Raw genomic sequence first — 12,882 nt, forward strand, 5'->3', positions numbered from 1 at the left:
GTTTAATCATAATAATTGGTTGTTTAAAAACTCAAATGCCGAAATTGTGAAAACTGTGCCAAGGAGCCCCGGAATTCTCTATTTATTTAAGATCTTTTAAAGATTTAAATACAAAAATATATTTTTGCATATACATATATTTGCTAATGGTACGAAACATTATCCACAAATCTTTTCTCTATTTCAGATATATAAAAATAAAGTTTGATCAAATTAATAAATTTCTTTGGAATTTGACAAGAAATAAACATAGAATAACGGCAATTTGGGAAAATCCTGTATCACATTCGCATCAACGCAGATTTCCAAAAGTTGCAAACAATGACTGGCTGATTTACGTTTTAATGTAAAAATTAAATGTAAATTCTAAAAATAATGGTATTTGCATATAATCAATTTAAAATATTGCATTTACTCAGGCATCTTTATTTGGAGCTATACAAGATAACTCGAGAAATAAACTCGATATTCGGAGTAGAGATAACTACATCCATAGTATGTTACACCTTTTGGTTAACACAAATTTTTTATGAAATTACCAACATAATATTTATCAACGATTATGTAAAAGGCAATAACAAAATACTATTCACTGTTTCCAATCTAATTTGGTGTTTCTACTTCATCTTTAAATTTCTGTACATTAATTATGTATGTGAGAGAATCAGCACTAAGGTATTATTCTATATTCAAACTCAAAATTATTTTGGAATAATTTTTAACAATTATTATTAATATAACACTATATGACTAAATTAAAAACAATCTTAATTTTGCACAAATTTTAGGCAAATATAACAGGAGATTTAATAAATAAGATATCTTATTCCAATCGTGATATTAATCATGAAAACGTAAGTTAATCTTAAAATAAGTTTGTTAAATATTGCTAAAATAAAACACACGAATTTAAGTTTAAGTAAAAACAGATAAACAAAAAAAAAAATATATATATATATATATTAACCCATTATGTTAATATAGATTTCACAGTTTCTATTGCAAATAGCTCAAACGCCACTCAAATTCTGTGGAATTGGACTTTTCCAATTTGGCTATAAAGTCTTTCATGATGTACGTTGTAGTTTTCATATGTTTACTCACTAAACACGTATTTATAACAAAGATATGAAAAATAAGATTACTTTTTTTAGTTCTCCAAGTACACTGTGACGATTTTAGTTATATTAACACAGATGCATATGGATAAGTAAGCGTTCAAAAAAGTCATGATTAACATAATGTATGAATAACTTTTAAATGAATAACTTAAAATACTGAAAAATAAAGACGTTGATAAGTAAAATATTTAATAAAATGTTTTCTAAACATGCATTGGTTGTTATATATTTACGCTGTAAACTAATTTCTCATTAAAAAAAAATATGTTATAAACAAAATTAATACTTTATACTTTACGTTCTATTTCTATACCAAGTATCTCCCTCCTGTTTTTCTTACAATTATTTTTTACACATAACGTAAAACATTTTTGTATAATTTATCAAAAGATATATTTCTACCTTACCCTTAAAGCGCTACATGTTGTAAAGATTATTTACGTTTATATATTGTTTTATTATTACATTATTATTGACATCAATTTTATTACTACATTGTCAATTATTAAAATAGACATTATTACATATTTCAAAATTACATTTGCTATTTCATAATTTTTTTACCCACATAATAGCACTGTACAATAGTAAGAGTAAAAAAAGAACAAAGAAAAATACCAGAAACAACATTAGCATTACAAATGTATTTGTTCGTGAAAACACGACGAATCCATCTAATTCTATTTCGAGAATAGCTCGTGGTATGTAAAATTTAGTATAAAATCGATTATTTCATCATACATAAGTAGTAATTGTACCTATAAAGATCCGCTATCGTTATCATTTAACGAAGTTGTCGGCAAAGAAAGTGCAGTTCGTAATTGCAAAGGCATATGCTATGACGAAAGATATTTGGGAAGTTTTGTCGTTGTTACTGATTATTAGTTATGTATGCGGTTTAAGAATAATCAAATTTCCTATAGGAGATCTAAGACAATGGTTCGGTTTTGTGTACATATTGCTGTTATGGACGGTTTACAATTTTATTCTGATATATACAATATCTTATACAGTCTCTTATACTTATACGATTGAATATCACGTTTGCATTGGACTACATACTTTTACAATGTTAATATCAATTATCATTGGAGTATATTATGATAAGGTAAGAAACATAGGATGAAAATCATTTGTCTGAGTATTTAAAATAAATGATTGTAAAATAAAATTCACACAACTTGCAGTTTGTTATATTAATGTTCGTCTAATAAACAAGTAGAAACTTGCACATTGCTTCCTCATAGTTTTTTAGTGTGTAAGTAAAAACTTGCACATTGCTTTCTCATAGTTTTTAAATGTGCAAGTAGAAACTTGTACATTGCTTCCTCATAGTTTTTAAGTGAGCAAGTAGAAACTTGCACATTGCTTCCTTATAGTTTTTAAGTGTGCAAGTAGAAACCTCCTCATTGTTTCCTCTATGAGGAAGCCTGTTTTTGTATGCATAATTATTAGTAGATATTTATTAATTTGGCTTCCTCTATGAGGAAGCAAAACTGTTATACTTATGTAAAGTATTTTGCATAATAATAAGTCATAAGATATAACATTTTAATTTTTTTTGCTGCACATTTGACATAATTATTTCTTTAGAAAAGCAATTTATAACAATAATATTCATATTTGATTATATCTCTTTAAAAATAAAATTAATATCTTATTAAAATCATTGTAGGTATAAATTATCTATCTACACTTTATTTTTTTATGTCAGATATTTAAAAGTTGTATAAAGAAACTCACTATTGTGGACGACACATTGGAAAAACTTGGAACAACAACAAATTATCACAAGTTTAAGATAAAAATAGTATGGCTTTCTTTAGGATGGTTTGTGATAATTATATTGCTGACTTATTTGGAGTATTATCTTTTAAGAAGCCGTATGGATATTTTACCAGCTATATTTATTCCCGTTATACGCAATTATTGTGTTTATATTACCTTTATTGGCGATCTAATAATTACGATTATTCTTGGGTTAGTCCATGTTTTTATTTAAACAAATAAATTTGTTAATTTTTTTATTCACATTTGATATCATTCATATTTTTATTTAGATACACGGGATTAAAGTTCGACCAAATTAACGAATACCTTAAGAAATTGTCAGAAGATAATAAACGTAGAGTAAACCTAACTTGGAAACATTCCACGTTACGTTCATATAAATCCAGATTTCCAAAAGCTTCAAGAAACAAATGTAACAAAATGTGGATTGTAATGTAAGTATATTTATGTAAGTTTAATTAATCATCAGTTATAATAGTTACATCATGCAGCAAGATCACTGTCATGTTTAATAGGCATCTTCATTCGGAGTTATGTAAAATATCCCGCAAAATGGACTCGATATTTGGGACACAAATGACTCTCGAAATGGGATGTTATTTCACTTACATAGCAACGGCTTCCAAAGAATTTTTCCGCTTAACGTACAATAAAAATTATATAAATAACTCGATGCTTTACGTCATCATAATTCTGTTCTGGCTTCTTATATATATTTTCAGACTCTTTCTCATTAATTATGTATGTGAGAGGGTTAGCACCAAGGTATTAATGCTACATACAAAAAATTGTTAAATATATTTATTTAGAATTTAATTTTAATAGTTTGATTATTACAAGTAATATTAAGTTCCAATATTAATATAAATTGTGAACTATATTTTTATTTTGCAAATTCCAAATTTTAGGCAAGTGCAACAAAAGATTTTATAAATAAATTTTCATATACCACTTGCGATATTGAAATTCGTGAAAACGTAAGTTTTCAAATTGGCTGAATGTTATTAAAACATAGATTTATATATAAAGTAAAAATAAAAAAAACTATACGTGACAAAACTTTGTGACAATTAAGTAATTCATTGTATTAATATAGAATTTACAGTTTTTACTGCAAATAACTCAATCGCCACTTAAGTTCTACGGGCTTGGACTTTTCCAATTTGGTTTTAAATTCTTTTATGGGGTAAGTTGCAACTTAATTATTATAAGTACTTGCTGTTAAAAAATATTTAAAAAATAAATTTATTATCTTTTTTAGTTCTTCGCTTCTGTTTTAACCGTATTAGTAATATATACACAATCGTTTACAGCAGTAAACATTTAAATAATAATTAATGTATTAAACATTTAAATAATGTATAATTAACATTCAAATATCTAATAGACAGTAATATTTAGCGCGTAATTCATAAACTTTGATAAATATTTTCTAAATATAGATATATGGCAGTCATATACTGTTCCTAAGATTTATTTTTTACAGAAAGTTTAACATATAAAACTTATCTTTTTAATATTATTTTATAAGTCTCCCTTATATTTATTCGTAATAATCATTTTTCTTATAAAGATAATTTTATATAGATATAAATAGATTGATAGAATTAGCTGTGAAGATCGCAGTAATTTCAATATATAAAAATATTATAAGAAAAATATTATATGTAATTGTAAAAGCATACATTTAAGCAAAAATAAAGCAAAATGTTATAAACATTTTTTATATTACACTATAATCATTTAATATTAGTAATTGGAACATTATATCTCATATCATATGTATATGCATCATTTGTTATTTAATAATATTTTAAACATGTATTTTATATATACGTGTATAACATCACTGTAAAATCAATAAAAGAAAAGAAAATAAGTAAGTATATTAACAAAATCGATTTTTGTTACAAATTATTTATTTTGCTTCGTAAGTTTATTATGTTTTACGTGAAAATAGATAAGGAACTTAACAGTTGCCCTGTTTGCTTGCAATGTAAAATTTAGTGGATCGATTATTCCAATATGCGTAAGTGCAGCAATTACAATTACGGAGATCTGCTATCGTAGTCTATTGGCGATCAGCAAGAAGAGCATAGTTCGAAATCTGCCATGGCGAAAAGCATTAGATCTGTTTTATCGCCACTTCTGTTAATCAGTTCGATGTGCGGTTTGAGGATTATCGAGTTTTCCGCGGGACATCCAAAACTTTGGTTCAGTCTCCTTTACATTCCGCTACTGTGGTCGGTTTACTGTTTTCTCGTGATAGATAAAGGAATATCTTATATACCTGAGGAATCCGCCGATTATATTATTTATGTTTCATTGAATATTTTTACAGTTTTATTATCAATACTTCTCGGAATATATCATGATAAGGTAGGAAAACTGGATAAATTAAATATTAATATATTATACGCACATTAATAATACATTATCTCAATCATATTATTATTCAAATTGCTTTTATATAAAATAATTTTGATATTTAAATATTAAATTGAATTTGAATATCCTTGCTTTATTTGTACATTCTTGCAAATTTATTTCTAATAAAAGAATTTTATAATAAAAATTATTTTGCATATAGATAAGTATACAAATTATTAAAATTTCTTTTTGCAATATGTTCAATAAAATCTTCTTTAACTTTATCTAACTCGATCATACTGACGCATTTAACTATATCTATTGTTCAAATAAAATCGCACTTTTTTGAAAAGTGACATAAATACACTATTAGGCACGTTAAACTTCTAAATAAATAATATTTATCAATCGTATATTGACTTTTTTACATAAGAAATTTAGAAACTGCCTAAAAAAACTCGCTGTTGTGGATGACACATTGAAGAAACTCGGATCAAAAACGGATTACGAGAAATTAACTAGAAGAACAGTGTGGATTATCTTAGGGTGGTTTGTAATAGTTTTATTATTAAACTTTTGCGATTATATACGGTGGTACGATATGCATGACGCTCTATCGTCCATCTGTGCAACACTTATACTAAACTATTGTTCTGATATCAACATTATTGACGACTTGATTTTTGCGAGTATTCTTGGGTTAGTAAATCCTTTTTTTATAAATATATAAATTATCATACATGAAAATTATTTCAGCAATCTATGCACAAATTAATATTAATGTTTAAGAAATTAAGTTTTTTTTTGGAAACTTTTCTAAATTACAGTATATATATTTCTGCATATTTCTATATTTCGCTAAATCTCTTCTACATTAGATACTTAGGATTGAAATTTGATCAAGTCAACGAACATCTTTACAAATTGACAACAGAGAATATACGTGGGATAAAGGTTTGGGAAAATCCTGTATTACATTCTCAACAAGCCAAACTCTCAAATGTTCCGAGCAGTAAACATATAACATGGATCGTAATGTAAGTATAAATAATATAATCATTGTTACACATCGATTTTGCATAATAAATTTGCTATTTATTTACGCAGACATCTTCATCTGGAGTTACAGAAATTATCTCACGAGATAAACTCGATATTCGAAATACAAATGACCTGGAAGATGGTATGTTATTTCGGTTTTATAGCGGAGTTTCACCGTGAACTTTACACCGCGATATTCGTCAGGAATTATGTCCCTAATAAAAGAATATTATTCGTCATTATAATCATATTATGGCTTACTTGGTATATCTCCAGAGTTATCCTGATCAATTATATGTGCGAGAAAGTTAGTGCAAAGGTATCGATTCTACCATATTCAAATTCGAAATGCATCTATTTTAATTCGCTTTCAGTGATTACATGACTGCTAAATTTCACAATATGTAAAGTAATATCAATTTGATTCTAATTTTAGGCAAACACAACAGGCAAAGTTATAAGTAAAATACTGTATTTCTCTTACGATGAGGAAATACGTGAAAATGTAAGCTTCAACATAAAATTAAAAGATTACGTTACTGTCTAAATCAAAATTATATATTAAATTATCTATTATCTTCATGCAGATTTTACAATTTTTATTGCAAGTAACACAAGCGCCACTCAGGTTTTGCGGGCTTAGATTTTTCCAATTTGGATATAAATTCCTTTACAGGGTGCGTTATTAATTATTTATTATCATGTTGTCCACGAATGACTGTATATACACGCTAAACATTTAAAAATTGATATTAATTCTTTTTTAGTACTCCGAATCTATTCTGACACTTGCAATTATATTAATACAAGCAGACAGGTTCAAGCATGCATTAAAAAATTATAGCTAAATGCGATATGCAAACAATTTTCAATAAGCAATTAATATTCTTTTCTAGAAACTGCAAAATATAAAATATCTGTTATCCTATTTTTACGTTTTATCTTATCTTTTTCGTTTGTTCTTTCTCACAATAGTTATTTTCTTCATAGAAGCAATTTTATAAATATATTTTATTATATAAAAAAATATAAGTTGTTACTGAAAAATAATGTCAGTAATAAAGAAAGATAAAGTACTCAATTTCTCTCATTTACATTACATTAATTATTAACTGGGATAATTTAATGCTAATTGGATATTGAAGCTGACAAAAGAAATAAATAGATGTAATTAATAAATTAATTAATAAATTGCACATAGTCAAGTCCGCGTTTATACCTGTAAGTTTATTATATAATAAATATTATTATGCTTATATAGCTTTCAAAAGCACATTGTTCGACAACATTGTTAACTCGCTATTAATTAAATTCAATCCGAATATTACACAGTAATAATTATTACCTGAACATTGCATCAATTCACATAAACATCATATGAATAAAGACTAAAGACTTTCATAAATTTTGGTTATAAATTTGCACCAAATAATATTACAGATGAAATTAACGTAAAAATATGATAATATCAGTACAAACCGTACAAAAGATATCTTTCTAAAATAAAAATTAAATTTTATGCAAATTTTGTGCTATTATGAATAGTAAAAAGCGTAAGAAACCTCGTCATGTGCATATTGTCGCAAAAATCGATAACAAACCTCCGCATTTTGATGCATCTATTAATTTGAAAGCTCATGATTTGCAACAAGATGCTTTACGAGTTAAACAAATAGATAAAGAGAATATGAAACTATTGAAGAAGATAAACATAATTCATCGATTAGGGGTTAGTATCGCCATATCTTATTTTACTAAAACTAATACAATTTTATACATATTATATATTAAATAGTAATGATTTATTTTTATTATATACTTTTTAATATTATGGAAATTTGTTCAATTTTAATTATCTTTAAATAATATTAATCCAGATGTAATATTCAGAAATATAAAACACGGTAATGTTAAGCGTTTACTTTGTTTTTAGGGACCTGTGGATTGCTGGGCACCAGATGTCAGATATAAATCGAAATTTGAGGATCAAGAGCGCAAAAACAATGTTATTATGCGTAAAAATAGAATTATGCTAAAGAAAATCCGTCAAGCGGAAAGTCAATATCCCACCCGCGCGTTTTTAAAAAACTGGAAGAATATGCATGAAGCACTAGAGCACCGTGCAAGGTTTCTTTGCCTAATTAATATTTAAAAAAATAATTTTATAGTAATTTTAGCTTACACTTCTACTTAAAAAATTTGCATTTTGCAATTAAACTTCTATGTATTTTTCTACATTATGCAGATACATCTCAGTGATTCAGAGACTGTCCGTTGTATTTGATGCACAAAAGCAATTATCTGAGAAAAGTCGAACGAGATGTTTCTTCGACATTGGTCTTAAAGAAGAAAGTCAGAAATTAGGGCGTATAGTATTTGAACTCTACGACAGTGTCGTACCACGTACATGCGAGAACTTCGCAGCTTTCTGCCGTGGAGTGAACGGATTGTCGTATAAGTACATAAATATTATATTATATTATATTATATGCATATTATGTGCGAAAAACAAGTCAATAATCATGTTTGAAATTGTACCAAAATTTAAATTTATCAATTATTTATTTAAGAATGTTTATTAACCCCAAGGCTTTCTGAAACATTTTGTATAAAATTTATAATTCATAGGCACACTCCATTTCATCGTATCGTCTCTGGCTATTGGTGTCAAGGCGGAGATGTCACAAAGTTTGACGGTACCGGCGGTACTTCCATATATGGTGACTCATTCGACAAGGAAAACTCTAATCTACGTCACATAGGACCTGGAATCCTGTCTACATGCGACAATAATGACGGAAAGAACGATTCCAAATTTAATCTTACATTTAAATGCTTGAAAACTGTAGACCCCCATAAGACCGTTTTCGGCCGAGTAATAGATGGAATGATGAACATTTACAAGGTAACGTTCTCCTTTTCTTTAGTAATTTAAACTTCATTTAAATAACGTTTCTCGTGCAGTAATACAATGTCATCAGGCAGCATTGTTCATTTAATTATGTAAACCGACTTGCTGACAGAAAAGAAATGGTCTCCTCTTTTTGTTCTTCTAATAAAGTAAAACTCTCGCATCACTTATAAATAATATTCTGTACTAAGAGAATTATACTTCAACTAATATTACAATACATTACAATAGATTTTGTTTCTTTTTATGCTTTATATATATATATATATGTATATATATATATATATATTGTATATATATATATATATATATATATAATGCTCAGTTTTACCAAAATTTAACTAATTAGATTTCTTCAATATACATATATTAAATTAGGAAAATATATAAACTATTCTAAAATTGATAGACAATAATTTAATAATTTAATTTGATCGATTGTTTTTTGTTAGATAAAAAAATAAAAAAGTGAGTTTTAACATGTGCTATTCCGCTCTACACGAATCTATATAAATCTGTACAAATCTGTATAAATTTTCCTTTTTTTGTTCTCATACTTTTCTTATCTGTTTTCCATATTGTCTTGACTTGACGCATATAAATGAAGAGCTTCTATATTATCCTAACTTGGAACTTTATGTTTATTGATTATGTAATGACAATGGAATATATGTCGCCATCTAACGAAGAGCTTGCAAATTACATACAAAAACACATTTCGATTTTTCTTTTTTTATGAGAATATTTATTATACTACAAATTAAATTATTTATATTCTTATAACAATTTATATTATTATATTTAACATAAAATATAATGTAAATAATTTATTAGTTTATAGTTTTTGTTTAATAGTAAACTTACTAACTTTTAACATCAATGGTAATCATCATATATGGAATCCCAAGTAGAACATAAAATGTTCTCTCAGATAGAACATAAAACTTATAATGATATCATGATAAGAGAGAGATGTTATCATTAATATATTCGCAGATAAGTGGTGAATAAAATCATGATAACATCATCATAATGTCATTGTGAGTTTTATTTTTTATCTGGGATTAAAAGTAGATCTGAATTTTTATTTTTCAAAATTGGAGAACAACAAATTATCAAATTTGTCTTTTTATCTGTTATTTTTAAATAAAAATGTAATTTATCACATGTTACGCTATAAAAGTTGGCAAAGATTATTTTAAAAATATCGTGAATAAAATAAATAAGGGAAAAAGAGAGAGAGAGAGAGAGAGAGAGAGAGAATTATCCCGTATTTTACAGATAATAAAAAACTTTATTTTTATTGTATCACTTAGTATCGTTTTGCGAGAGCGATTTAATTCTCCACACGTTTAAATTTGACCACGGAATAGTGGTAAACTGTTTATCTGCTATCTGATTACACAGATCGAGGGATTCGGTACGAAGACTGGAAAGCCAATAAAATCGGTGATTGTGTTAAATTGCGGAGTACTATCGGCAAAACGTACGTATGAAAGACTATCCAAGTTTCAAATATAAGCAAACTGCATTATCTTCATGTGTAAAAACATAATTAACGAATTCTAAAACTATAGCGTATCAATAATCGTAATTTCAACGTTCTGTTAGAAATCCACAATTGTCATTAAAAAACAAATAATAAATAATTTGTTTTATAAAAAAATATCAAATAAAAATGTTACATAATTATTAAAAGTCTATTCTTTTAAATATAATAATAATAATAAACTAATTTTACTAAATATGAATTATTTGGTCGTATATTATATGTATTCCAAGCTTAATAAAAAAAAATCTATTAGCAAATGTAATGAAATTTTATATAGTTATTATGAATGCACTCCTCTCTCACACTCGTAAGATAGAAATGGCTATAATGGATAGTATTCATATTTGGTACGATTTATTAATTAATTAGAACTCTAAATAGACAGAGTTGAATAAAAAGCTCTATATTAAAAATTATATTAGTATGTATGAGAGCCTTTCAAAACGTGGCGAAGAGATTTTCCCGAATTTTTCTCCAGTTTTTAATCAAATATCTCTCATTAAATATTTTTCGCGCAACACGTTAATATCCATTTTATAACACGGTCACGTATTCTATAGAAAATATAAAAATAAATAAAGTTGTAAAAACAAATACGAATTCAGTTGATAAAAAAAATATAAACAAGCAAAAACAAATAAACGAATATAAATTAAGACATAAATTAAACTGATAGTGTATGCACAGGTCGCAGCATTACTGTTTTAAATGCAGGTCATGTAGGAAGTTTAAAAATTGGAACTCACTAGTATAGTATAGTTTGATCATAGTTTGATCATAATCTTGATTGATGAACAGACTAGGATACTCGTGGAATAAACGAGTAAGCAAACCCCATAATTTCCGCTTCAACAAATTAGTAAAGTTAAAATAAAAAGTTGTGACAAGCTGTCTCAATTATTTTGAAAACTTTAAATATTTAAGGGTAAATGTATATTTTTTAATTCGAAATTGAACCACATTATCGCTAATTTTGTTACACATACTACGAAGTGTAAAGCAATGCAGAACGAGACATCGTAAGGCAAAACCGCATACCTTCTTATCTATTTCGGAAGAGATTGGAAAATGTGAGTTTCGCTTCATCTCGTTTGTTTCACGACTAACTGTAATGGAGTCAGCATAATCAACATAACAACAGACGGAAAGTTTTTCTTGTGGACATGCACATTCGAGCTTTACGTTTCTCGTTTTACGGTCGCATTATACACGATGTACTTGGTCTTTTACGATTTCAAAAGACTTGCCGGTTGTTGCCAACTGCAAGCATGTATTGACCGTAAGATATTCCCGGCATTCATTGAGATGTCTACCGTCTTCTTACCCTCAGCCCCTCGGATGTCCCACATTCCGCGAAATGATGCATACCTCGCATTCACAACATTAATCCGACCATTATACTTTCGAGTATGCCGTGATAATAGTTCATCCTCCACCTTTTTTTACTCTCTTTTATTCTATTTCTTCCTTTCCTCTCTCAAGGTTATTATGATTATTGGTGCTGGGCAGTATCGTAGTTACGAATATACTGAGAGTTAAAGAGAAATAAATATAGGAATGTAAAATATAAAAGTCAAAACATAAATATAAAAATAATAAAAAAGATATTCTTACACTTAATTTCTTTATTAATTTTAAACTAATACTCTTTCTAAAAAAAATACTAGCTGTTTATGTTCTTTATTGCAAAACATATCGTATATTTTTTATACATTGTTAAATATCATACATGTATTTCTTATATTTGATTTTTTAATAATTTTAAATTGATACCGTTGACTTGGAATATATTTTATTATGTATCAGTTTCATTTTTTGTAATTTATTATATGTATCTATATTTTTCGAAATAATAACGCTTTAATTTGATATTCAGATTTAACTATGGTATCAGAATAATATCACAGTGACGAGATAAATTTATTATTATTAACTTTTCCAACGATAAATAATTTCTCTTTGTATTCGTTATGTTTTGCTACAATAATTATTATTGTAACAACGTAATAGTAATACTATTTATTATTACGTCGACATTCACTTGAATGTATCGTCGATATTGAATTTGGAATTGGGATTGGTATACGGAAATTGTA

At 26.8% G+C, this 12,882-nt stretch overlaps 3 protein-coding genes across 5 annotated transcripts in view; all 3 read left to right on the forward strand.

Moving 5' to 3' along the window:
* The window catches only part of LOC112459639, a 2,791-nt gene extending 1,571 nt beyond the window's left edge, over positions 1-1,220 (forward strand). Inside the window, exons 3-6 of the mRNA XM_025023843.1 lie at positions 420-675; positions 789-854; positions 985-1,074; positions 1,155-1,220. Of these exons, the coding sequence (XP_024879611.1) occupies positions 420-675; positions 789-854; positions 985-1,074; positions 1,155-1,214 (472 nt within the window). The 3' untranslated portion in view covers positions 1,215-1,220. The remainder of the gene's footprint in view (positions 1-419; positions 676-788; positions 855-984; positions 1,075-1,154) is intronic.
* A 1,718-nt stretch (positions 1,221-2,938) lies between these two features.
* On the forward strand, positions 2,939-3,649 carry LOC112459649. Its single transcript, XM_025023865.1, has 4 exons — positions 2,939-3,101; positions 3,182-3,346; positions 3,428-3,593; positions 3,635-3,649. Exons 1-4 carry the CDS (start codon positions 3,007-3,009, stop codon positions 3,647-3,649), a joined length of 441 nt encoding a protein of 146 aa, XP_024879633.1. The 5' UTR covers positions 2,939-3,006.
* A 1,358-nt stretch (positions 3,650-5,007) lies between these two features.
* On the forward strand, positions 5,008-10,847 carry LOC112459651 (peptidyl-prolyl cis-trans isomerase 3-like). Of its 3 annotated transcripts, XM_025023867.1 has the most exons (7): positions 5,008-5,291; positions 5,716-5,981; positions 6,161-6,319; positions 6,390-6,642; positions 6,760-6,828; positions 6,911-7,000; positions 7,091-7,224. In XM_025023867.1, the coding sequence occupies exons 1-7, from the start codon at positions 5,025-5,027 to the stop codon at positions 7,169-7,171; spliced, it is 1,185 nt and encodes a 394-aa protein (XP_024879635.1). In that variant the 5' UTR covers positions 5,008-5,024; the 3' UTR covers positions 7,172-7,224. The 3 variants fall into 3 exon arrangements, with proteins under 3 accessions (XP_024879635.1, XP_024879637.1, XP_024879636.1); XM_025023869.1 differs by lacking the exons at positions 5,716-5,981; positions 6,161-6,319; positions 6,390-6,642; ... (1 more) ...; positions 6,911-7,000; positions 7,091-7,224 and adding exons at positions 8,257-8,450; positions 8,569-8,781; positions 8,952-9,228; positions 10,642-10,847; XM_025023868.1 differs by lacking the exons at positions 5,008-5,291; positions 5,716-5,981; positions 6,161-6,319; ... (2 more) ...; positions 6,911-7,000; positions 7,091-7,224 and adding exons at positions 7,833-8,052; positions 8,257-8,450; positions 8,569-8,781; positions 8,952-9,228; positions 10,642-10,847.
* The last annotated feature ends 2,035 nt before the right edge of the window (positions 10,848-12,882 follow it).

The sequence above is a fragment of the Temnothorax curvispinosus genome, unplaced genomic scaffold (genome assembly GCF_003070985.1).
Source record: "Temnothorax curvispinosus isolate PA1 unplaced genomic scaffold, ASM307098v1 QBEX01010036.1, whole genome shotgun sequence".
Classification (NCBI taxonomy): Eukaryota; Metazoa; Arthropoda; class Insecta; order Hymenoptera; family Formicidae; genus Temnothorax; species Temnothorax curvispinosus.